General features: G+C 38.9%; 1 protein-coding gene across 8 annotated transcripts in view; it reads right to left on the bottom strand.

Annotated features, from left to right (window-relative positions):
• The window catches only part of Ncoa1 (nuclear receptor coactivator 1), a 336679-nt gene that overhangs the window by 52824 nt on the left and 255942 nt on the right, over positions 1-27913 (bottom strand). For all 8 annotated transcript variants that reach the window (XM_052745992.1, XM_052745990.1, XM_052745993.1 and 5 more), the window contains 6 exons: positions 26365-26531; positions 24849-24946; positions 19500-19677; positions 10770-10949; positions 9221-9316; positions 4178-4318 (listed from right to left, as the gene is read on the bottom strand). In XM_052745992.1, coding sequence (XP_052601952.1) covers positions 4178-4318; positions 9221-9316; positions 10770-10949; positions 19500-19677; positions 24849-24946; positions 26365-26531 — 860 coding nt within the window. The remainder of the gene's footprint in view (positions 1-4177; positions 4319-9220; positions 9317-10769; positions 10950-19499; positions 19678-24848; positions 24947-26364; positions 26532-27913) is intronic.

The following is a 27913-nucleotide window of genomic DNA, read 5'->3' as shown; positions in this document are numbered from 1 at the left end:
TGAATAAGGAATAAATAAAGTTATTTGTAATTCTATCACTGAGGTAAAATTAACATTTTATTAATATAGAATTGGAGAGACATATAAGAGTGAGATTATAGTATATATACACTGTGCTTTCTTGGTCAATTTTTTTTCATGTAACAATACATCAGGGACATTTAAAAGGTAAGAAATTAAGATCTATTATAGAACTGTAAGTAGATAAACAAAGTTTTCACAAACTGCTCTGTAGACTATACATACATACACACATAGATACCTCAGCACTTCCCATCATTGGTACCCTGCTGATGGATGTGCTGATGGAAAAAACACTCTGTGGAAAGTAAGTACTCTGAGTAATGAAACAACTCAAAGTCCCCTAAACACATGAATCTCCTAAAATGGGAGAATAAACTCAATTAAGAACAAAACCACATTTCCTGGTTAGAAATATTAAAAGATTGTGAAACCTAGTATTATATTTTCCAAATTTTTCTGTAAGAAAACATTGTAGGCTACAGACTCATTTAGTAGTTTGTAAGGGCCAGGACATCTGACTTGACAACTACCTCCTGCATCCATCTTGTTCAGGGTACTAGAAGCATCTTCACCTCAACTTCCCTTTAGAATACTGGTCTGGACTAAACAGAACCTATGCATCTTCTCCAAACTTTTCCACTCACATCCCTTCTCCTAGTTCAAAGTTCCTCAAGTGGTTTGAATACCCACTTCCTCCAGTCTCAGTGCAGAACCATGGCTTCAGTCTGGTTCAAGCAAGTGCTCCCCTGTGTCCTTGGACTGGACTGTGGTTACAAATGTGACCCTGGAAGATGAAGTGGTAGGCATCCTTTGAAAGTATTTCATGAGCTGGGAGTGGTAGTCTACTGCTGTAACCTCAGCCCTTGAGACGCAGAGGCAAGAAGGTCAGGAATTCAAGGGCTTTCTCAGGCACATAACTGGTTTGAGACCAACCTGGGCTACAGGAGAGGCTGTCAAATTAACAACAAAAGGCTGGGGTACGTCTTATCGCTGAAGCACTAGCCTAGTATGGATGAGGCTTTAGGTTCAGTTCCCAGCACTAAGCCCCCCCCCCAAAAAAAACTAAACAAAACAAACATTTCTTACATTGTCTTGACTGAAAGCAGCCAAAAACAAAAGGAACAAAAAACTAAGCTAAGAATAAAAATGATACTGAATAGTAGGATTTTATAGCAATTGCTACCTTCAAACAGTAAATTACTGGAAAGGGAAGAAAGATGACAGATGGAAGACAATTTTCTCTTGTCTAAATATCAAGCACTATAAAAATTTATACAAAATCAAGGATAAAGCAGTAAAATTTGTCTCTTTTTTTCTTCTAAATTTAAATTTATTTAGGTGGACAAATAAAATCCTATTCATTTTTCCAATGCATTATGATGCCTTGAAGTACTTATTCATTGTGGGTGGTTTAATCTAGCTAATTAACATATGCTATATCACAATCATCACTTTCATGGTGAGAAGACTTAATATCGAGTCTCCTTCCTACATTCCTCAAGAATGTAAAATATTGTCATTAGCTGTAATCATCGTGCACACAATAGATCTGTTAAGACTTATCCCTCATATCTAACTGTAGTGGTTTGAACAACATCATCTCAACAGCTCCTACCATCCCTATAAACTGCCTAAGCCCCTCATAGCCACCATTCTATTGTTTCTACACTGTATGTGTATAAGATCATATGGTACTTGTATGTCTGTGCCTAGCTTATCTCACTTATTGTAGTGATCTCTAAACTTGCCACAGGAGTATCACCTTTTTATGGCTTAATAGTATTTCAGTGTGTGTGTGTGTGTGTGTGTGTGTGTGTGTGTGTGTGTGTGTGTGTATAAACATTTTCTTCATTTCCATATACCGACTGATAAGCATGTAAGTTGACCCCATATCTTGGCTAATGGAATACAGGTATCTATTATACTGATTTTGTTCCCTTTGGTTATATACCTAGAAGTGGGATTCCTAAATTGAATGATAGTTCTGTTTTTAATATTTTTTGAGGAATGACACTCCTTTCTTTATAATGGCTATACTAATTTACAACTCCACATACATACACACTCATCTGGGTGATGCAGTCATTCTAACATGAACATGTCTCGCTGGCTTCGCACTGCCCTTAAGTGACAGAGGCAGCAAAGAAACTGCACATGTAAATGATTATACCTTTGATAGGTGAATGGCTCTTAAACTTAAGCACTGTCTCTAAGGCCTGTTAAGACATCTGGTCCCTCATCTGAGATTTTAATTCAGTAGGTATTTTTAACAGGTGATTTGCACATGTTTTCAAAGACTACATCTCTCTTACCAGGCTGGATCTATTGAATACAAAATACTAGAAGGTATACTTTATCCATGGCATTCTGTTTGACAAATTGTCTTTAATCTCCAAAATCCTAGAACCAGACTCATATGAACTTTGGCTATCTTAGTTTCAAGGAGAAAAAAAAATCAAAGTCATTTCTATCAAGGAATTCTTTTTTCTAAAAAAGTGGAAGGCATGATATTAAGAAATGCCTAATGAGGAACAGGAGCTGGATTACAATTCCTTTTCTTTACACTGTCCTCTAAATAACTGTATTTTGTATGCTGAAAGATTAGCTATTTATTAGATTTTATTTAATATACTTTAGAGAGACTACTGATGGTTTATAAAATATGACTCTTCTGTATCTATGTGGAGCTTAATCATTTGGACAATAAATACCTGTTTCACCTTAGTGGAAATGTATACCAATTATAGGTAAAGAAAATTAAGTTTTTCAGCTATGCTACGGAAGCCCACTTTGGAAATTATTACAAAAATCAAGGAGACCCATATACTACTTCACACATTAAGTAACGAGTGGAGGCTGTGCTCCAAGTTCCAAACCTGTTCAAAAGTCAGGCACTGCTATGGAGAGGAAGTCAAAAGTTCACACTTAGTAGAGGGAATCCATCATTACTATGATGGCTTCCAAGTCAGGATGCACACTGGGACTGCCTGGGAAAGTTACAAATAACATAGATTTTTGGCTCTTTGTAATAAAGCAGTCTTGAGGAGTGGCATGGAGTTTAGTAAGGAGCCCTCTGAAGAACTACTTACTACTCTGTTCCAGAAAATCTACAACTTTGAGATTTATACAGACGGCTTTCAGGAAGAAGAAATTTTTCCTATTAGGAAGCAACTAACCTATAATGTAATGAATGATACACCATCAGAAAACTGAGGACATGATGTTATGGGGGAAATGTTAAAATTAAAAAGGGTGTGAGAATAATGAAAAAATTCCATTGTATTTTAGGACTATCTATCAATTGATAGAAGCTATCAAATTAAAGCTTACATTGAAAAAGGAGTCCTGGGCTACCATCCATGACAAGATTTTAAAGTATGTAAGCAATCCCTTCATTCTGAATCTCTGTGAACTTCCAGACCTTGATTCACAGACAAGGTCCCCTACTTTTCCTATAACATTGCTTGGTTTCTCCAGGGCATGGGACATACTTGTTTATGCTCCCACAGACCTCCTAGATATGGTAGATATTCGGCAGTTAATGTCACAGGGCAGAGCTTTAAACTCAGAACTCCAACCTAAGTCAGAAGACACATACTTCAACAGTCATGAAGTTAAATGAATGGTAGGAGATCTGTCATCCAGACGCCCTCTTTTTTTCCTGGGGAAAATTTTAAGAGACAGACAAAAAAAAAACCAAACAAACCCAAAATCCCATGCTCTCACAAATTACCATCAAATCTGAATTTACTTTTTTAATAGTTACATTTCTATTATCATCAGGGTCACATTGATTTTAGAGCTATCCTACATTCTCCTAATATATTCTGAGCAAAACCCTGCTTCCTAGCAGCCACTGTATCCCTGGCACCTTACGTACATAGTGTTCTATGCATGTAAGGAACTGGACACATCTGCTGAATGAATGAATGAATGAATGAGTGACTGCCACATGACATCCTAGACTTTAGGATGTGCATCCTGGGTTTCAGGATCCACTCATGAATTACTTTGCTTACCCATTTCTTCCTTTCCTAAAACTTATTACAGAAGCTGTAATTTGGAGAAAATACTTATCAAGCTATGAATTCTAAGAAAAGTTAACCAATAGTAACACACAGGTTAATGAAAAAAATTGAGACAAGAGTATTACCTTCTTGAAATAGCTGTCGGGCATAAGATGGCTCTCTGCCCTGAGGTTGGAAAAAAGCATAAATGCATTTTCTTACTAAATCTTCCCAGCCAGTTCTGCCAGCAGCTCTCAGGGAACTAGTATCAATAGAGATGATTTTACCTATGCAAAGAATGAAAGTTGACATTTATGACAGAGTCTTGATATAAACTATCCATATTTCAAAATTACCAACTACATCCAATGAATATTCTCTCTTTCTGAATATTTGATAGACAAAATCATTAAAGAGGACCATTTATACTTACTACATATAGTAAAGGAGTATATTAGAGACATGATAAGGGTTGTTTGGTCTTGGATTGCTATGCATTAGCATGTTAGATTCAGTTCTAGTCAGGTATTAAAATCGTATCAAGGCTAAGAGTGTAACTCAGTTGGTCCAGTGCTTGTCTATAAGGCATGCAGGTCTGAATTCAATTCCTAGTACTGATAAACAGGACATGGTGGCACATGTCTGTGAGCACTTGGGAGGCAGAGTCAGCCTGAGCTATGTGAGAGCCTGTCATAAACAACCACAAATAAACCATCTCCCCAGATATGAAATCAGCAAAATCATCTGAAGCTGCTGAGACACATCAGTTCAAAATCCTCAGGCCTGTTCTTTGATTCCACGCTCTGTATACTGCTCCTCTTCACAACTAACTGCATTATTTATTAGAGAATAGAAGTAAAAATGAAACATATTATTCTAGTTGAAGCTATTTCCCAATGGCTAAGTGAAGAGAATATGAGAAAGAAGCAGGCTTTCCATTTTTATCTCTGGTTAATTTTTATAGACAATTTTACAACAAAGACTGGAGGCAACAAAAGTGGACTCAGAAACAGCATCAAATCAAAACCGTAAGATTTATGAGGCATCATACTATTGAAATAATGCTTTATAAAATCCAGCAGTAATTTGCTATAGTTATTATATTTGGCCAAATTGGCTATGAGAGAATGATGGCAAGTTATTTTTCTGTTAATAGGGGCCAACTGATAGAGTCTGAGCTTTCAGGCCCGGTTTTTATTATACACACCTACGAGAGCCTGAGTTCGATCCCCAGCACTTCCCTACCCCAGAGGCACTGCTAATCCACCATCCTCTCTGCCACCTGTTCTTGTCAGGCATCTGTGTTTGTAGTAACAGTTAAGTGGAAAACTGGTATCTCATTGCTCTCCAGATTTGAATTTCCTTCGTTCCTAACAAGGCTGAGTACTTTCAATGTTTCTTCACTACTCATGTTTCTTCTTCTATGAATGCCTGATTGTATTTCCTCCTGTTGATATAATCAAGCCAAGCCTATCATAATGTGTATGCTTCTTCATTTAACTAGAATTATACACTCTCTTCTCCTCCCTCAATTTGGTTTTCTTAGTATTAAAATATTGATGAGCTTTTCTTTAACCTGTTAGGGTCTTGGATCTAAGGCACCCAACTCTACTTGGGGATCTCATCACTCAACTCTTGGAATAAATGCACACAGAAAGAACACCAGTTGAAAATCAAACAGAAGAAATCTGTTATTTAGAAAAGTTTGAAGAGAGTCTGGTGAACATGAAATTGAAAGCATAAACAATTTTGGATTTTTGATAATTTTTGTCTCTTACTATGTCATACATAAAAGTTTATTATAGGAGCAATTCAACTGTTACATAATCTTCATATACAATAATGTTCCTCATAGGCAATGGCTAAGGGAGGGTGTGTGTGAGTTTGGGATTGTGGAGCTGTGGAAGAGAAAGCAGTTACGTTTTCAGCAATGGTACTAAATGATTCTGCTTAGAAGAGAGTCATGAAGAGTTTGGTTTAGAATATCTCTGCTGACCAAATGGAAGTTGAACCAACCACCAACCAACCAAACAGAAAAAAACAGAGCCAACAAAAACCCCACCATCCAATGTTTCTTGATGGAGGACTTAAAAAAAGGGGGGGGGACACAAAGCTGGGCGTGGTGGCCTATGCCTTTAATCCCAAAACTCAGAAGGCAGAGGCAGGCAGATCTCTGTGAGTTCAAGGCCAGCCTTGTCTACAGAAAGAGTTCCAGGACATCCAGGGCTACACAGAGAAACCCTGTCTCAAAAAGCCAAAAACCAAACCAAAACAAAAAGACACAAATCACTCCACATATAGTTTAAAAGTAACATTAAAATGAAGTATTTAGTATTTACCTTATCTCACCATACTCTATGAATTCTATTCTATGATATAATAAAATACTAGCTTTAAATTTTAAGTCTACTTTCTATTTCTCTGGTAACTTGGTATGAGAAGTGAAGTACAGTACTGTGGTCGAAGGTAATGTAATATAAAAGAAGAATACTTCATTAGGGATAAATATTTTCATTCCCAGCAATCAGTTACCATTTCCCACTCATAAAACAAGTAAGATGGTATGAGTTATTTTCAAAAATAAGTCTTATTTTAAATTACTTTAAGATTTATTTTATGTGTATGTACATTTTGTCTAGATGTATGATAGTGTACATGTGTGCCTGGTGTCCTCTGAGGCCATAAGAGGGTATCAGATCTCCTGGGACTGGAGTTACAGACAGTTTTTAGTTGCTATGTGGGTCTTTTCCAAGAGCAGCCAGTATTCTTAATTGCTGAGCCATCTCTTTAGATCCTGGAATCTGTTATTTTTGAGGTCCCTTTTAGTTGAACAATTGTTGTGAATAGTCATGATTATTTTTATTTATTTATAATAAGAAGATGCAGCTGACATTTTAATTTAAATTCTTCTCTGATTTAATGTAGTATTGAACTTACAGAATAAGTTGAAAAGTACTGTTCATGAACTCTCTTACTACCACTGTGTGTCTACGTGTTTGTGTGTGTAGGTTCATGTGCCCTGGGGCATGAAAGGTCAGGGACAAGTCCCTGGAGTCAGTGCTCTCATTCCCTTGGGTGGGATCTGGGCATGGAACTCAGGCTGCTGTGATGGGCCAGGTCCCATACCCACCGGGTCATACTACTGGCTCGTTCACTAACGAAGCCCCTCTCATGTCTGACACTTACTATACAGCCTGACAAACCGCCTTCCCAACAGGTTTCATTCTGTGTCCATAAAGTCTTTATCTGGCTTCTTTTTATATTAATCAGTTACTGAAAAAAAGACCAGTGTTCATTGTCAATGACACCTACTTTCTTCTATATAAAATATTTCTGGCTTTCAGTAAGGGCTCATTGAATTTTTCCAGTGTTGCTCTGAACGAAGATGAAGTGAACACAATACATGCTAGACTGGGAAAGGGATGAAGAGGTGCAGTCCCTTCCTATGAACATGCTCCATGGCAGCCCACTCCCAGGCCTCTCGCTACTGTTCTTTCCTATCTGTGCTAACTTACTTCCCACTTTCTTTTTAGGAAGAACATTTGGAACTTTATCTTTAAAAACAAAGAATAAAGCATATAACACAAGAATACCAGATTTCTGAGAGCTAAATAGAATCTTTAAAGAATGAAGCTGGCGTGGTGGCTTGCTAACTTAATCCCAGCACTCAGAGGTAGAGGCACAGGCACATCTCTGGTCTACAGAGTGAATTCCAGGATGGCCAGGGTTACACAGAGAAACTCTGTCTCAAAAACAAAGTAAGAATTGTAAAAAATATATATATATATAATTAAAATGGACAAAGTAAGAATAAATTCAGTTGAAGTCATTTTTAAAAGTTCTTCTCAAAAAATATCCCTACTATCTATCTATCTATCTCTTTTAAAATTAGGGAGGTGACTGGGAGGTGTAACTCTGAGTATGTAAAAACATGAAAACCTGAATGTCAGTATGAAGATAAACTAACTAGCAAAAAGCCTTGAGGAATTGTAAACAACAGCTGCAATTTGTTCTAGATGGGAATCAAATCTTAAGGGGCTTTTAAGAAGAAAGTATTATTTTCAGGAACTCTCTTGTTACACCATGCAGCCCTACTGCCTGCTTCTTGGTCCTACTAATGTTCGAGCTGCTCCATCTGTTTCTTGAGTCAGGAGTACTCACTGTAAACAAGGCCCTTCCACACTGACCCATTTCCAACACTGACACTTCGGACATGTGGCACTTCTTCATACTTGGTGGTCCATGGGCTCAATATTAGCTCAGTCCTCTGTAAGACCTTTTAGAACAACCACTGAATTTCAAAAATGATCCTCAAAGATCCACCACAGTAGGGATCTACAGCACTCACTCTCTATTTGCTTCAAAGAAGGCCTTACTATGCTGCTCAGGCTTGTCCGAACGTGTTGGCTCAAGTGATGCAAACGCTTCAGCCCACCTAGGAGCTGGGACTACAGGAATGCACCTACTGGTGTGCTTACCTCTCAGCATTGGTTTTCACTTGCCAAATACATTACACATTTTACCTGTACTTATTTGTGTGTCTATGCATATGTGCATGTGTATGCTTTGTCCATGACAGGAGCTGGTTCTCCCTTTCTTTTTTTTTTTTTTTTTTTTGGTTTTTCGAGACAGGGTTTCTCTGTGTAACTTTGCGCCTGTCCTGGAACTCACTTGGTAGCCCAGGCTGGCCTCGAACTCAGAGAGATCCGCCTGGCTCTGCCTCCCGAGTGCTGGGATTAAAGGCGTGCGCCACCACCGCCCGGCTTGGTTCTCCCTTTCTTACATGTGGGTTCAGGGATCAAATTCAGGTCATTAGACTTGCAGCAAATGCCTTTACCCACTGAGCCCTCTGGATGGCCCAGCCAAATACTTTGAAACATATTATTAAACCTACCAATTTATATCCATTTGTAAATGTATAGATATATATATCAACAAATTTGAATTTCTTCCTTGATTATAAAAATGGTTCATGATCAAATGGACACATGCATGTGAACATTTATAAAAACTGGTCTCTACAGCATGATGCCCGTGACATTAATTATGGCATGTAAGGATCAATATCAGGATGACTATTTAAAAAGCTTTCTATATGAGATTGGGAAACAGAGGATGTTACATTTGGATATTATCAGTGCTAAGTTTACATTATTAATACCCAGGAGCATTTTTAATTTTGTGAATACCTGTAGTATCTTGCTTGGTCATAAAGGACTCTACACCTGTAATAGCTGGAGGCCGAGGTAATCGCCGAGCAATACAAATCAAACATGACTGGAAATCTGCTCAAAACAAGAAGAGAAAATTGAAGAACAAAGTACAGAGAAAATGTTTACTCCAATTACTTAGTAGTTTTGATTTTAAAATTGCATGTTTCAGGATTTACCATAATATTAGAATCACTCTAACACAGTGGTTCAACCTTCCTAATTCTGGGACCCTTTAATACTGTCCCTCATGTTGTGGTGACCCCAACATAAAATTATTTCATTACTACTTTATAACTGTAATTTTGCTACTGTTATGAATCATGGTGTAAATATTTTTGGAGACTGAGGCTTGCCAAAGGGGTCAAGACTCCTGGGCTGAGAACCACTGCTAACTTTATAGCATAGAAGAACTAAAATTCCTGGCAACACGAAACCGGTAGCTCTAAGAAAGTTTGTCAGGGGACAGCTTCTCCCCACCCAATACTGCACATAAACTGTAGAGACAGATGCTAACAGCAGGGGAATAGTCTGGTTGGCGTGAAGCAGCACCAGTTTGTAATTTTATTTTTGTTGTTTTCACTGCTATCAACTAAGCTCAAGGGACTTAGATTTGCTAAGCACATGCTCTGCCACTAGCGCCCAATACTATTTTTAAATTAAAAAAAAATGTGTATGAGTGCTTTGCCTGTATGTATGTCTGTGTACTATGGGCATGCAGTGCCTACAGAGGCCAGAAGGCGGCGTCAGATCCACTGGAACCGGAGTTACTGACAATTGTGAGGAGCCATGTGGTGCTGGGAATTGAACCTGAGTCCTCCGGAAGAGCAGCCAGTGCTCATAACTTCTGAGCTATCTCTTGAGGCCCCTGTACTGGCAAGCTTTGTGTCTTCTTGACACAAGCTAGGGTCACTGGAGAGGAGGGAGCCTCAATGGAGAAAATGCCTCAGTAAGATCAAGCTATAGGCAAGCCTGTGGGGTATTTTCTTAATTAGTGATTATTGAGGGAGGGCCCAGCCATTGTGGGTGGGGCCACCCTGGGCAGGTGGTGCTGGGTACTATAAGAGAGAAAAGCAGCACTCCTCCATGGCATCAGCTCTTGCCATGGTAGTATGCTCCCGAAATCCCGGCACTCATAATGTTGAGGCAGGAGACTGTTTCTAAGTTCAAGTCTAGCTTAGGCTATATAGTGAGCTGAAGGCCATTTGAGGAAATACAGTGAAACTCTATCTCGAAAAGCCAGATGGGTTGTGCCTGGTGGCACACACCTTTATACCAGTACTTGGGAGGAAGAAGCAGGTGAATCTCTGTGTGAGTTTGAGGCTATCTTGTCTACACAGCAAGTTCCAGGTCAGTCAGAGCTACACAGTGAGACCCGTCTCAAGAAAAAAAAAATGTAGGAAATTGAACTGTGGTTATGACATATAATAGAGTAACCAAAAACATTATCTCAAGAAGGTAGTGTGTAATCAATTTCCCCTGTTCCTTCAAGCCAAAGATAAACCAATCACTTTAAGATGCCCTTTACCTTCACCATCTTCTTGGATTGATTTTGGCTGTGACACTGTGAAGCACTGCATTACTTCATAGCGCTGGCAAGCTTCTTGGTTCTCGGTACCTGGCTCGTCTGGAGGGTGAATTAGCATCCTGCAGTTAAATGTATGGCTATTTCGGCGTGTTGCCTCTTGAGGCCAAGGGACTCCATTTACTAGGGAGACAAAATTGATTTATATGCTTGTGAATAAAATGATAAAAGCATAAATTCTGAAGATACAAAAAACAAAAACAAAAAATAAATCATACTTCAAAGCTTCTGGCTAATTAGATATCCATATTAAAAGACTGCACACATCCTCAGATCTAATATAGTGAGTCAATAAGGCACATCTACCAGTTAGAAATTGTAACATTTCCAAGAAAATATGAGTCATACAGCAAATAGACCACTTCACTAACAGCATTTAGAAACAAAGACAAATTTAAAAATTACTAGTGTTGTAGTTAACTCTTTTTATTTGCAGCTCTATATTTTAAGGTGAGAAAATTTAAGGCTATAGCTACAATGCTAAGCAGGACTCATCAACGGCCAATCCTAAGGGCAGGCTCTCTGTATGGGGCAGAAGACTAAAAGTCTGTTCAAGGAGAAATACTGGTTTCTTACAGCCATTCTCCTATTCTGCATTAACTTAACTAGCATAGTTTATATGTGACAATACTTTGAATATGGTGGATAAACAGTAAGTAATACCAAAAGATTGCTAGCAAACAAACATCATCTCCTTCAGTATAAGAAAATTAAATTTAGTTTTAGAAAAGAGCCTGTATATTTCAAGTCAAAATCACTGTGTTGTGAGTCATAGTTCTACTCCCAATGTCCTCACAGATTATGGGTTCCCAGGCGGTCAGAGAGGTTTTAAATCCACCTGCCCACTGTTGACCCACTTTCATTTTCTACATCCCATCATTCTATAAGGACAAGAGAAAGTATGGAAACTCACTTCTCTTGCACTAAATTCTGCTCTTCACAAGTTGTTGGGTTTCAGTCACTTAGTATTTGCTGTGAGATGGTCTGTATGTCAAATGTGTTGCTGATTGGTCAATAAATAAATCACTGATTGGCCATTGGCTAGGCAGGAAGTGTAGGCGGGACAAGGAAAAAAATAGAGCTGGGAAGTGGAAGGCTGAGTCAGAGAGACACTGCCAGCCGCCATCAGGATAAGGAAAATGTAAAGTACCGGTAAGCCACAAGCCACATGGCAAGGTATAGATTAATAGAAATGGATTAATTTAAGCTGTAAGAACAGTTAGCAAGAAGCCTGCCATGGCCATACAGTTTGTAACCAATATAAGTCTCTGTGTTTATTTGATCGGGTTTAAGCGGCTTGGGACTGGCGGGTGAGAGAGATTTGTCCTGACTGTGGGCCAAACAAAAAAACTCTAACAACAAATGGCGCCCAACGTGGGGCAAGAATTTCCACCTAACACCTGAGAAAAAAGATTCTAAAACGGAGCTAAAAACAGCTTCCTAATTGTCTCTCTCAAATGAGCGGCAGCTGCCGGTTTGAGCTACTGGCGGGTTGCTGGTGTGTGCGCTCGACCTACAGTATGGCGGGAATGAGGCCTCTGCAAGTGGCACATTAAGCTACATTATAGATTTAGCCTTTGCTAATACAAAACAAAAAAAAGAGGTTTCTGGGCTACACGCTGCTTGGATAAAAACATAGACCCACGATAGCTCCCAGAGCTGGTGGTAAAGTACCACGCCATGTTGGGAAGCTGCGATGGGCAGAGCCAGCAGCCACAGCTGCTGCAGCTTAAAACAATAGATTCACAATAAGACAGATTCAGATGTAATAGTTTAAAATATGTGTAAAATATACGTAGGCTTAAAAGAGACAAAAAAAGGTGATATATACAGTATAAAAACAAATACATGGTTTTAAAAAATAAAGTCTTTAAAGAAACAATAAAATTAATATAAAAAATAAGCCACGTAGAGATGACTATTACACAGAGAGTCTGGATTATGTTGTCTTTGGGATTCTTAACTACAGAGAGATATTTGATTGTAAAGAAAGCTGAGTTAAACCAGTATGTATATTTTAAAGATACTTTGACTTCAAAATTTAGATGTAAGGATATGTTGCTTTGGAAAAGAGTCTCTTTTGTTTCCACAGAAAACAAGAGGCTATGGATTTGTTCCAGAGTAAGATACATCAGGTTTGACCAGCCAAGACCCCCTGAAAGGTCTCCGATGACACCATGGCCCAGATGATCCAACATCCAGAACCGTTTCAAGACAACTGGCTCAGATGATACAGCCTCACGGACTACTCCATGATCCTAAAATTTTCTTTGTTTCCCCAGAAGATACAGCGCCCCCCTCCAACAGGAAGTAGTAAGAGAAGCTACGCCCAAATTCCCAAATATACCAAGCTGACTTTGGAGATATGTAAAGGTTAAAACCTTCCTTTTTAAGAAAAGAAAAGGGGAAGTGCTGTGAGATGGTCTGTATGTCAAATGTGTTGCTGATTGGTCAATAAATAAATCACTGATTGGCCACTGGCTAGGCAGGAAGTGTAGGCGGGACAAGGAAAAAAATAGAGCTGGGAAGTGGAAGGCTGAGTCAGAGAGACACTGCCAGCCGCCATCAGGATAAGGAAAATGTAAAGTACCGGTAAGCCACAAGCCACATGGCAAGGTATAGATTAATAGAAATGGATTAATTTAAGCTGTAAGAACAGTTAGCAAGAAGCCTGCCACGGCCATACAGTTTGTAACCAATATAAGTCTCTGTGTTTATTTGATCGGGTTTAAGCGGCTTGGGACTGGCGGGTGAGAGAGATTTGTCCTGACTGTGGGCCAAACAAAAAAACTCTAACAAGTATTTGATTTCCAGTTGCTTCATCTTACAATTAAGGGATCCACTGGATAATCTCTAAAGACAGGTGTACTCTGTCTTTACAGGTGTACTCTGTACTCTACAGTCCACAGTAAAACACCCCAAATCCTTGAGACTCTAATTCTAATATCAAACTAGAGATTTTGTAGAGGCCATCATTTCAGGCCCCAGTTACCACTCTTCAAAGAAGACATAAGGTTTCTACTCCACTGAGGGAACAATGTAGGAAATAGTGAACCACAGGTAATAGTTTATACATATGTCTAATTTATTTGTGGATTTACAGTGATGGCCTTTTTCTTACTTTTGAAACACATATAGGCTAAACAGTGGAATCAAGCAGACAGAATAAAATTAATGTAAACATTAACCTACTTATTCATTCTAGAGCTTTCTTCTCCAACTAAAGTCATTAAGATCCTATGATTAAAAAACAGTTTTTCTTTAAGTCTTGTTGGCCACTTGTTTTGCACAATATTTATCAAGTCACTCTGAGGGATGACCTTTGTTTGCCCAATGCTCTTGCAAAGGAAACCTGCTTGCTGAATGTTGCCAGAGGAGGTTCAGCTAAAAACATGCTTCACTCAGTTCAGATAATGAGAAACAGGAGAGAAAAAAGAGAAACAGGCAGGGAAGGGGCTAGAATCGGGATGGCATAAAAGGCCATGAGGAGAAGAGGTCACAGTGGGGTGAAGGGACTTCCTTCAAGTTTAATTTCATAACTTGTTATGCCCCAAGTTTAAGCAAGGTTTTTTTTGTTGTTTGAGAATTTCACACATGCATATAATGTGTTTTGAAGCCCACCCCCATTCCCTCTATTCCCCACCACTATCCTCTCCCGATTTCATGGTTTTGTTTATATATAAACATGAATGTACATTTTACGTATGTGTTTGTAGTTTTATTATGTTATGTATATGGGTGTTTTGCTTATATGTATGCAGTGCATACAGAATCTGAAGAGGGTGTTGGATCCACTGGAAATGGAGTTACAGACAACTGTGAGCTGCCATGTGCAGAAGAGCAGACAGTGCTTTTAATGCTGAACCATCTCTCCAGCCCCTTTTGTTTTATAAAACTCCACTAAGTCCACTTAGTGTTGCCAGTATGTGTATGGGCGTATGGCCATTTCCTGAAGCACAGGTATCTCTCTCAGGGACCACACCTCTGAAGAAATCTGACTCTCTCTTCCCCAGCAACCATCAATTTCTATCAGCTCCTCAGCCAGCCGTGAGACTTTAGAACTACCTCCGTCTCCAAACTGGGAATTTATCTGGCTTGGCTTGTGCAGGTCTGTGTATGCAGTCACAGCAATTTTGAGTTCATGTTCCTCAACCACCCTTTCTTGTTTTGCTGTAGCAATCCTCTGGTTTTTAATCAAGTTGGTACCAACCTGGAAGCTTCATCCCTATTGGCTAGCTTACATGGTGCTGGGTGGTACTATGCATGTTACCAGGGAAGAAAAGTAATCATCAGTCTTTCTCAGCTATGAATCCTGTAGACACAGTATCAACCAGCCTGGCAAGCTATGTCTACTGGTGTAATAGTGGCAAATACATTATGGGAGTAACAAAGCACTTTCTGATCAGATGTAAGGCCCATTCCATTGACAGAACTAATTCCTGGCACTGTTAATGGGGCCAAGAATCTAGTTAGGTAGGTCATAGGTCCTAGAGGAAAATCTACTCTTTATTCTGCTACACGGTATTAAATTGACTCCTAAAGACATCATTATACCCACAGATTAGTGCATCTCTCAATTCTCATCAGAGAAAGCTCCTTTTGCAGTAGATGGCAATTAACATATAGACCCACAAATTGGTAATATACAGAAAATAAGAGACCTTGGAGTGCTCAGTCCTAAATGAGGCATCTGTATAATATCCCCTCCTCCCTAGACTCAGGGATCATAGAGGAAGAGGGCGCAGAAAGATTTTAAGAAAAACTTTTTGGTTAGTAAACATATTGACAAATAATAAATAAAGCCACTGAAGTAATTCTGGCAACAAATTACATTTTAGCTATCATAACTTCTTAATAAATAAATAATAGTAAGATACTGACTCTTCTAATACATACAGGTAGATATTTCAGATGGTACTTCTAGATCCTCTATATTTCATAATATTCATTAGATTTCTTTTGGCTTATCTAAATTATTACAACAGAGCTCAAGGCTTTTTCTGAACCCAAATCTTTTAAACACTACGTCTTTACTTATAATGACTGCCTTTTCACAAAAAGACAAACACAGGCTCTGTGTTCTGAACATGGAAAGGCTAGATGTAGACTAGAGATAGAAAGTGCCGATGAAACGCAGGGTTTAGTTTGGAGTGTGTGGGGGAGGGCTGTCTAATCAGTACTCCTTGTTCTTTCTTTACTCACCACAACTCTTGACAAGTGTTTAAAAACACTCTAACAAAAATCCAATCAAAATAGTGCAGAGCAAACAACAAAGTTTTTTGTTGTTTCTGTACTGGGAATGAAACTCGGGGCCTGACTGCTTGCTAGGTGCATTCAAGACAAGTGCTCTATCACTGACCTGCATGCTCAGCTCAGAGCCCCTTTTAAGAAAAAATATTCAGTTCAATTTTATTTTAAATTTCTTTCTTTTTTCTAAGCTCAATTTTTAAAAGAGCTAAGGAAAACTGAACTTTCTTATTGACAAGTTCTGTAAAAATAATCTGCCTCAATTTTGTGGAGAGCAGATGAAGGAGTATATTATGAAAGGACAAGACTGTTCTTCCATGACATCAATTTCTAAGATAAGATACATAAAATATCAAGTAGTTGTGAATGGTACAAAATTATAGATCCATCTCTTATGAAATTAAAAGTTCCAAACATTTAGATAAAGTCAACAATAGTAATATTAACTAAATTTAAAGGAAATTCAGCTAGGTGATAGGTTGAGTATCATTTGAATGCCTTCCAAAATTCCCATGAAAGATGAGTCCTAAAGAGGGATTCAATGTGTTCCAAGGTTACACTGCTAGTAGGTGGTAGAGGAAGAATGCATTACCTGTGTCTGTTTTATATCAAAATGTCAGTGATCTGAACTTCTACAGTGTCTGCATCATTAGAGACATAAATGCCATGACTTGTGAGAATTTATTTCTATTTTTTCAAACTTCAAGTTACAGCTTATTAGAATTTCACAAATAAATCTGAAGCTTTCACAATATAGGCTTTTGTGTATGTGTGTGTGTGGTGCATGCACACCTGTGTGGGTATATGCATGTGTGTGCATGTGGAAACCAGAGGTTCACAATGGGTGTCTTCCTCAATCAGCCTCCCACTTGGTCTTTTTGTTTTGACACAGGATCTCTTATTAAACATAGACCTCCCTCATGTGGCTAGACTGTCTAACCAGCAAGTCCCAGGAATCTTTCTGCCTCTGCCTTTCCAGCCTTAGTTTAACAGACATACTCCACAGTGCCCATATCTTTAAATGGGTACTGGAGGACTGAACTCAAGTCTGTGTGGCAAGCACTTTACCTTCTGAGACAGCTCTCCAGCTTTGTCCATCTTCTTGGACAAAACCTCTCGTTATATCAGTTTTTCAGTGTTCCAATGTAATCTTACCTCTTATAAGTAAAATATTATGCTTAAAACTAGAGATTTAAGACACTGAAATCTTTTATACCAATAAATTGCAAAGCAATTTTGAAACAAGCTTTTTACTCTAGACTTTGAAATTTTTTTATGTAAGCGAAAACAAGAATATAATCTTTGCTGGGCAGTGGTGGCGCACGCCTTTAATCCCAGCACTCGGGAGGCAGAGCCAGGCGGATCTCTGTGAGTTCGAGGCCAGCCTGGTCTCCAAAGTGAGTTCCAGGAAAGGCACAAAGCTTTGAGACAGTGAAACCCTGTCTCAAAAAACCAAAAAAAAAAATAATAATCTTTGATTCATGTCAGTGATTTATGTGTATGTAAGGTGAATATATATGTAAATATTCAGATTTGTAAATAATGATCTTAACTCTTCAAATTTCTTCACAGTCTAAAACTTACATACATTCATAACAATTCTACCTTGTTTCCCCTTCTGATTTTTTTTTTTTTTGGTTTTTCGAGACAGGGTTTCTCTGTGTAGCTTTGCACCTTTCCTGGAACTCGCTTTGGAGACCAGGTTGGCCTCGAACTCACAGAGATCCGCCTGGCTCTGCCTCCCGAGTGCTGGGATTAAAGGCGTGCGCCACCATTGCCCGACGCCTTCTGATTTTCTAGTTTTGATAATGGAGATTTTAAGTATAGATGCTGTAGTATATATTCAATGTTTCTTAGAAAAGCATCTTTTCTAAGTTGGTACAGTTGGGCTTTATTCTTCTCAGTGGTTTCTAACAGATGACCAAGTGCCACTGTAGAACTAGGTGATATGATCTGTGACTACTAAGCATGCCCTGTGTTTGTGGGTCTACTCTATTGTACTTGGCAGTACTGTTAGGCTGTATTATTCCTATGTTTCTGTTCTTTCCATCTTTAGGGGGAATGAGGAAATGCTGCTGCCGCAGAAGAACTGTCATCTCTCTCCCAGTTGTGGTGGAGACTAGTTGGAAAAGGCCAGTCGAGGACCTACAGGTGCCAGGAGCAGTATCACCAACATCAGATACTAGATAACACTCCAATCTTATTTACCTCCTGGCAGTGATGGGGACAAACTAAATAGTAACATATCTACAGTAACCATGTTGGGATGAGTAATGTTATGGCTTTTGTACAATAAGCCCCTTCTTCAGGGGGCAGAAGATAGCTCAGCTTTGTTTTCTGTGACCTCAGCTCTCTTCCCAACCAGGCAAGCTGCTAAACTCAACAGACACTTTGTTAATACAGATGGGAATATGAACTTTATAAGGCAACAACAACATGAAATAGCTTAATTAAATCTGATGCAAGATCTGTAGAACGTCAGAACAAAAGAAATCAGAGTGTAAGACGAGAGAAAGAAACTCAGGGTCACCTGCAGTGACCCTAAGGGATCTCAGTCTCTTCCCTGAGCTCCTGCCTCAGTTCTCACACTACACATTGGTGAGGACCCTCCTAACTGCTGCCACACAGTACCTCTGAGAAAAACTCGTGTTTGATCAATTTATCTGTGTGATAAGTTGGTCTTATTTCAGAGCTGGTTGAACAAAGAAATGATGGGAAAAACAGGAACAAAAAAATCTGAAGTGGATGGAATCTGAAATTCCCTATGTAAAGCTTTCCACTTTTCTACTAAATGATGTACACTGACCGCCAAAAACATATCTACTGTAGAGACTAGGGATGCAATCAGTAGGAGCAATTGGAACTTGAGTCCTGAAAACCTCCTCTAGCAGGAGGAACGAACAAAGGGGCAGCTGTTAGTCCAGTCACATCCCTTAGGACCAGCAGAAGGTTCCAGCCTGGTTGTCAGGCACACACTTTAGTGGGTGGAGCAGCAGCTGGAGATGATGCAGTTCATCCTCTCAGCTGGGCGTCTCCCCAGTGGGCAAGCTGTCCAATCACAGCTGGACTAAGGAGTTGAAAAAAACTTACACTCCAAATGGTTACATTTCGGAAGTATAAAATACAGCAGCATACCCGTCCGGGCCCTTCTCTTCCTCCCTAATGCTCTTTTTTCTGTGAGCAGGGCAGTGAGAAGGACTCTCCTTTCCTGCATATAACCAAAACTGAAAACAAAGGGAACTTTAATAGAATCTTCTTGCAGTCACATGACATGGCAGTACACTGATGATGAAGGCTCTTGTGAGCTATGGATGTATCTGGAGCTGTAGCCACATTAAAAATATGTTAAGTATATTATTTTACACTATTAACTTGTATGTGTTATAATACTCTAAGTATTAGAAGTAAAAAGTTAATTCTTTGTACCTAGTGATTTTGGTAGCAGGTTCTTGACAAATTCTGCATGATCTCCCACGTGCAGTATGCTGTAGACGCTGGTATTCATTAATTCCTCCTGATTGTACCCCAAGTAGCTGGTCACATTTTCTGACACAAATACAATTCTTCCTTCACAGTTCACAACAAAGAAAAATCCATCTAAAGCCTGCAAAGCCAGAAAAAGAAGAAAGAAAAGGATTAAGACATGAAGACACTGATAAAAACATTGGGAGGTTAAAAGATAAAAGGTAACACATTTTTTCTATTAAACAGATATTAGAAACAAATACATGTCAAGTTAAAAAGGGGACTGTTTCTCTTTGGACTTTACACTAAAGTTTCCAGCAGGTGTGAATGAAAAAAAAAATCAACCTTCTTTCTTAGAATTTCATTTAAATATCTATTTTATTATTATTATTTTTTTGTTTTTTTTGTTTTTTGTTTTTCGAGACAGGGTTTCTCTGTGTAGCTTTGCACCTTTCCTGGAACTCGCTTTGGAGACCAGGCTGGCCTCGAACTCACAGAGATCCGCCTGCCTCTGCCTCCCGAGTGCTGGGATTAAAGGCGTGCGCCACCACCGCCCGGCTATTTTATTGTTTTTAATAATGTGTATGTGTGGGTTTGTGCATATGAGTGTAGATACCCTTGGAGGCTGGAGATGTCAGATGCCCTGGGGAGCTAAAGTTACAGGTGGTTGTGAGCTGCCTCACATGGGTGCTGGGAATCAAACCTGGGTCTCTCGTAAAAGGAGTTACGTGCCCTTAAGCACTAAACAGTACCTACAGTGCCAGAAATCATTTTTATAGTCATAAATGTGAAATAAGTGACTTATTCAGTCTTGAAAATCTCTACATTATGTTACAAGAATGGGAGGACATGGATAATAAAGTACTAGTGATCAATGTGGTGTTTCACATACATGAAACACTGAGCACAGACCAGGAGGCCTAATTTGAGAGTGGTGGGGTGATGAGAAGCACCTTACAAAGCCCGACGCAATTTACAGAGAGCTAGTATAGTGGAGGAGGGGAAGAGAGCTTGGGAAAGTCACCGCAGGAAGAAAGAAACTCATGGTACATGACAAGGCATAAGGAGTGTGGAGCTGAGGAGTACGCAATGCAGGGAGGCCTGTGGGTAGCAAAGATGTTAGTGAAATGGACAGGAGCCAGGTTCCAGGGGCCTCCTATGTGCAGAGATGGAGCCAGGCTTCTCCACGAGGAAATATATGTACCCGTAGGGGCACAAAATATTTCCAGTGGCAGAGAAATTGTTAGACCCTTTAGATTTCAATCTAAAACATATGGTAGAAATCAAGCCTAATAAACATACAACATTATGGTCCTTCATGAAGTCCAGACAGGTCCAAATTTTTAGGGAAGATCTGGAATATGGAAGCTGAAAGTGTCATCTCACTTATTTGGAATCTTCCTAGCTATTTGAAAAATGATGTAATTCATTTGTTACAGAATATACAAACCAAACTACCCAATTAAAAATGGGCTATAGATTCAAACAGAGTTCTCAAAAGAAGAAATAAAGTTAGGGAAATGCAAATTAAAACACCTTGGAAGTTTCACCTTACCCCAATCAGAATGGCTAAGAGTAAAAAAAGAATTGACAACAAATGCTGGTGAGGGTATGGGAGAAGGGAAACCGTTACACAATCCTGCTGGGATTGCAAAGTGGTGCAGCCACTATGGAAACCAGTGTGGAAAAGTCTCAAAAAGCTAAAACTAGATCTACCATATGACCCAGCTCTACTACTCCTTGGCATCTGCCCAAAGGACTCAACCTCTTATTCCACAGATACCTGCTCAGCCTGCTCACTGCTGCTGTATTCACGATAGTTAAGAAATGGAAACAACCTAAATGTCCTTCAACTGATGAACTGAGAATGGAAAGTGGTCCATATATACAATGGAATACTACTCAGCTGTAAAGAAAAACAAAATCATGGAAATTTGCATATAAATGAAAAGAACTAGATAATATTATATTCAGTGAGGTAACTCAGACCTAGAGATGCAAAGCTTGTGTTCTCTCTCATTTGTGGATCCTACCTCCAAATCTTCAGAAGATGAGCATATAACCCAGAGTAACTACAGAACCCAGAAAGGAACCATGGGAGTGGGGAAGGAGTTCTAGAGAGGAGCAGGACACAGGGAGAAAATGGGAAAAAATGGGGAGGGGAGAGGAGGACTATACCCAAGAAGAAGAGGGGGAGAGGAATAAATAACACAGAAAATCGTATTATTTCATACTCACTTAAAATTACACATAATACGTATTTGTGTGAGCAAGAAAGAGTAAGTCAGAGAAAGAGATGGAGAAAGGGAGGGGGAGAAGGGGGGAGAGAGAGAGAGAGAGACAGAGAATGTGCATGTAGTTTAAATGAAGTTATGGCACTTGGGAGATGCCTCCTCCCAAGAACCATCTAACAAAAATTTGATACTAGGCATGAAAAAACTCTTTTCGAGTTCTAGGTCAGAGGACTTGAAGAGACCCCCAAAACAATCTAGGCTATTGCTGTTGCCTCCTAGAAGTTGAAGATAAAGGCCTATTGCTGAAGACACCATGCATTTCAAACACAGGCCTCAGAGGATTTCTGAATCTGAACCAGAGGCCTCCTCCCAAAGGCCCTGTGTAAGCTGCTAAGGGAGGGAAGCAGTCAGTAGTCCTCCCAAAGGCCCTGTGTAAGCTGCTAAGGGAGGGAAGCAGTCATCAGTAGTCCTCCCCAGCTGTGTAAGCTGCTAAGGGAGGGAAGCAGTCGTCAGTAGTCCTCCCCAGCTGTGTAAGCTGCTAAAGGAGGGAAGCAGTCAGTAGTCCTCCCCAGCTGTGACGGCTATGAACCACAACAGTCCGCATGGTCAAGATACCTTTAAAGGCACAATGGCACTTATGTAATGGTGGTGACAACAGCTGTCTAATTGGACTTTGGGTAATAATATAAACAGGTAGAGTCAATATGGAACACAGCATGGAAGATCCTCAAAGGGGGAAAAAAAGAAATACCAGATAATCTAGCAATCTTACACCTGAGTATAGACAGCCAAAGAAAACGAAATCTGTCTCTTGAAGAGGTAACAGCACCCCATCAATGCAGCATTACTCAAAATGGCCAAGATATACACTAGCCTAAGTGTCCATCAATGGATGAAGGGATGGAATTACTGCTTAAAATATTACATTTAATTTAGAACTACATTTTTAGATAACTCTGTCACAAAGCCTACAACCAAGATTTTTTTCTCTTAAAAAAGAACACAATCCATTTTTAGTAATTATTGTAACATTTCAAGTCTAACACCTTAACCATTCAGTCACTGTGACTCCAGCAACATTTTATTTAGTAAGAAAAGAGAAAGATATTTGTATTTAAACTGATTGCTATGGCTGTTGTTTACTTAATCTAAAATGTAAAGGAGAGAGGGGTGTGATACTATGCAAACCTCAACAACTGGACAAACCCTTTGTAAACTATCTTGAGTTTAATGGGCACACAAAGACATACCCATATTCAACTAACTTTTAAGATGTCAGGTTAGTTAAAAATCTCATAGTGGGTAATTAGTATATATTTATCTATCATGCAGTTTATATAAAAATAAGAATAATTAAAAATACATTAAAAACTAGATCTAAAATTTCTTTTGGGATATTCTTAGATAATAATGGAATCACTGTTGCATGCCATTTAATGTTCCCAATTTTTGCTTTTTATTATAAATGAGATATATGCTTATAAACATCTTAAAATATAAAAATAAGGTCAGTAGTAGTAGAAGCTGTGCCACAATCCCAACCTTAAAAAATGATAATAATTCGGGGAATGCTTTTGGGACTGGTGTTATGAATATGAATATACAAACATCCCTATTTTCTAAACTGTGCCTGATGAAGACAATTTGCTATCATTAGTCTTCTACAAGTTTCCTTCACATGTGCTCCTGGGGAGGAGTCTTCCTGACAGCTGGCCTTATGATGTGCTGCATACAGAGATGATAACAAATGCTGGTCCATTAAGTACAATACAATCAATCTGAGAGCTTTCCCATCTGTCCAGGATGTCACCTTTTAAGGAGAATCACCTTGGTCTCACAGCAGGGCTCATATTGGGCAAGATTTCTTGTAGAGCCTTGGCTTTAAATGAGATTGCCACTTAAGGTCACTGGACAAAGGTTTCAGAATAAAACACACAATTCCCAATATTTTTACAGCACCCAAGCAGAACAGATGACAGGAGAACTTACGAAGGTTAAAGTCACACTAAGAGTCCTGCAGTGGGGTAAAGATTTCTTGAGTAAAGTCTCTTTAAGAAGGCAACACTAGTCGGGCGGTGGTGGCGCACGCCTTTAATCCCAGCACTCGGGAGGCAGAGCCAGGCGGATCTCTGTGAGTTCGAGGCCAGCCTGGGCTACCAAGTGAGTTCCAGGAAAAGGCACAAAGCTACACAGAGAAACCCTGTCTCGAAAAACCAAAAAAAAAAAAAAAAAAAAAAAAAAAAAAAAAAAGAAGGCAACACTACTCCTGACCAGGTAGAGGGGACTACGTTTCATATAAAAAAACATGCAATCTATGATAATAGAATAAATGTATGCAAGAATTAGAAATAGAGATGTGTGCAAGTCTGTCAGGGAGACCCGCTGTCTCCAGAAAGAAGGGCTTGAGAAAAGACAAGGAAAAATTAGTTTGCATGTATAGTTGGCAAATAAACAGACAATCTGTTTTCCAGAGAGAAAAGCATGTGCATGTACACACAGATAAGTGCTTTTTAACATGCATGAGAGAAAATGTTTAAGGTGATGAACTGGCTTGGAAACAAAGTGTCTTTATTCAACACCCAGCAACAGGAGCCGGAGAGAGGCCACAGAGGTGAAGTAATACAGTAGTTACAAAGTAATTCAAGTTCACTTTATAAAGCTTGATAGTGATTTAATTCTCATTTATAGTGTGTGTGTAAAATCACTTCAAACTTTTTATTCAGAAAATATTTTGGACAATATCTAGTCCAATGAAGTTTTTTCACTTAAAGATGGAATTCTATAGTATACATACATTGTACTAGTTAGCTTAATAATTCAGTTTTCTTTTTCCAAATAATTCTAATCCAGAAATACAAGGCAAAGCCATTGTGTAGGTTTTGGTTTGCATCAGACTCCTCAGAATGCCTATATGAAAAAATTTTAGCAATCTTTATAATAAAATCCTATTTTAAAGTTTAAAGAACTACTTTGTTTCATAATTTATTAATTGGATACATGACATCAAATAAAGGTGAGGAAAAATGAAGTGGGTAAGGACAAAGATTTGCATCTGGGGGCCAGCAAGGACACTTACCTCCAAAAGCAGAGGTCCTAACGACTCCTTTTCTATCACCCCCTGGCTACTTGATGAGATGTCGGACTTCTGCACATCATCGTCAGTTGTTGATTTCTCTGCAACAATGAAACTTGAACAACTATACATCCAAAGAGAGCTCATTTTATTACAGCAGTTTATGAAGACACAGATTTATACCACTGACACAAGGAAGATTTTTTATTTTTTAAGCAAATTATAAAAAATTTAAAGACTCATTAAGTTCATATAGAGTAAATTACTGTATGTGAAAGCAAAGCATTTAAACTTTTAAGGAAAACTTAAGGTAGGAAAAATTATGTGTCAGGTGATGGCCCAAGGAATGGGAACAGAAGTGATAGGCAGTTCTGGGTCCTGTCTGTAGAGGGAAGAGGTATGCCCATCTGTCTTCCTCTACCCTGGGATGCAGACAGGTCGGCCATATTTGTCACCCGTTGTGATGGAAATGGCCTAGGAGTGGCAGCCAAATCCACAGGGGGAGTAGATTATCCTGTTCAAGTCATTGGATTTTGTTCAAGTCATTACATCTATGCTTCCTGTAATCCTCTCAGTATATGTATTTACATTCTGCTATCAGTCAACATCTAATATCTCCATATTACAAATATATTTTATATTTGTATAAATATATACAATTTATAAGTAAACCCAGGTGTGTTATGTTTTGCATATTATCTACTTTATTGTATATTCTTATATTTTGTGTATAGTTTCAAGTTTTCAAGTTTTTATACCATTTAACTCACTCATGAACACTCCTCCTGAGCTTAAAAACTTCTCTGGCCAGGCATGATGGCATACACCTTTGGTCCTAGCACTGGGAAGACAGTGGCAGGCAGATCTCTATGAGTTTGAAGTCAGCCTGTTCTAACGGAGGTTTGTGCTCCGACTCACCCCAGATGATTTCCTCATACACAATATGAAGTGTCAGCATACTCATCTGAAAACTCTATAGCACTCCATGAGGAGAAGTGTTTCCCCAAAGTGCTTTACCTTTGTTTCTGGTAGGCAACCCAGGGGATTAGTGGTGTAGGGTTCCCAGTAAGTATGGGTGCTATAAATATGAACCTCAAAAAATATAATAGGATTCCCTGCCCACCCTCCCCAGAGGATTATTTCCCCCATTGTGAGTTCAGGCAGAGGCAAGCTTCCTCTGACAGGCCACAGAGATTTTCATCAAGGAATTACCATATCTTAGCTCTGTGCCAGGGCCTCAGGTCCCACCCTGCCCTCCACAACTTGACCTCCTGCTTCAAGGCCCTAGAACACTGGGCTCCAAAACTACTTGGGCTAAGTACTCCACTAGTTTTCAAGTTAATTTAGTAAGCCACTTTATAATACCAAGAAAGTCTCTTTGACTCAGTAAAATAAAAACTATCTAAACAAAAATGTTTCTTTAATAAAATTAGGAAGCAATGAGGTCTCTTACTAATGGAAGAGAAGGATGATAAGTCACGAATACCATAACAACTGAGAACATAGCCTTTATTTTTACCTTGCTCCATTCTCTTCATTAGCTGTATCTGATCTACTGTTTTCTTCAAAATCTTGCATTTATCTGGCTTCACACTCAAGCTGTCGATGTCACTAATGTTGGCAGACAGTAATTCGGCTAGTTCTTCTAAATACTTGTTTTCTTGCTCCCTGCGCCTCTTCTCAGTACTATTAACACACACGTGCACACACATAAAAAAAACACCAACAACAATTTGGTTAGTACATGTTTATAACATGCTATTTTCTCTGACCAAACATATTATTGCTTACACATTTGAAGGAAATCTTATTTTTACTTAAAATATAAAACCAGATTTAAAAATCAAATTAAAATCGCATCTAAAACTCAGACACTACAAAATACTCAAGTATACAAAATAACTCTGGCTAAAATATATAAAGAGAAGGACTTATGACAGATGGGTTTTGTCAATGGTGTATATACCTCAAATATTTTCAAACAAGAAATGGCTACCGGATAATAAAGGAACCAGACAGACAGCAATTCTATTTCTTACACTTGGGACTACTGTATGTTTGAAATAAAATCTGACTTTTCAAGTAATTTCGCTACTTCAGTTTAAGCAGCACTAATGAATTCAGCTCAGATGAATTGTAACGAGGAGCGTGACAGCGCTTTGTTCCTACTCTCCTAGGAACACTAGCTGCTCCTTATGAAAAGGAAACTGGTCAAGAGTACAGTCTAAAAAGTAAACAGCAGAGAACAATGGTACATAGCTTCTTCCAGATCTAACAGCAAACAAAAGCTACACGTAGTTCTTGTCACCTTTTAACAACGTCAAACATGACCCCCTTAAAACAAACAGAAAGAACAGGGGTGATGTCAGACAGACAGCACTTTAAACCAGTCTGCGGCCTACATGCAAAGGTAACTGTTCGTTCTTGCTTTTCAGTGTTCACCCCTTGTTTATTTCACTGTCATCAGCAACTTGCTTTCTGGAATGCATTCAAAGATGGTAAAATGTTGCTCTGAAACTTTCCATTAGTCAAATAAAATAGGAAAGCCTGCTCATGCAAGCTTTGTTTCCCAAACAGCAGTTAAAATCATTTGGCTGCACATGAAAGTGGTAGAAAAAAGGTGAGAAGAGAGAGAAGTCAGTTGCTAAAAACCTTACGGTAAACAACAGTTAAATATCCTTTACTTTTCTTAAGGATTTGAAAGACTTTAAAAACAAAAGCACTTACTCAACAGTGAGCTGGAAGAACCCAGTCAGCTAACTTACTACATTTGCTATAAACAAAGCACTCCAAATGGTACATATCCCCAAACATAATCCAATGTAAAACCCTAACAACCACACATTCTGTCTTTATCTGTTAAATCTCTCATTACTGAGGAATTATTTCCACTTTGCTTAGTAAAACTCTATCTTAATAAGTTAAACAGAACACAGCAAGGCATCCCGACAAACTTCACTGAGGCACTGAAGCAAAGCATGAATAAAATGAGGAACATATTTTCATATTCACAAGGGTTTATCTGTAACACGATAGTATTTGAGGACATATGATTTTACCTTAGGGAA

This window comes from Peromyscus californicus, unplaced genomic scaffold, assembly GCF_007827085.1.
Source record: "Peromyscus californicus insignis strain IS unplaced genomic scaffold, ASM782708v3 Scaffold_1__1_contigs__length_55948999, whole genome shotgun sequence".
Taxonomy (NCBI): Eukaryota; Metazoa; Chordata; class Mammalia; order Rodentia; family Cricetidae; genus Peromyscus; species Peromyscus californicus.
This window is presented reverse-complemented; position numbering and strand designations above follow the sequence as displayed.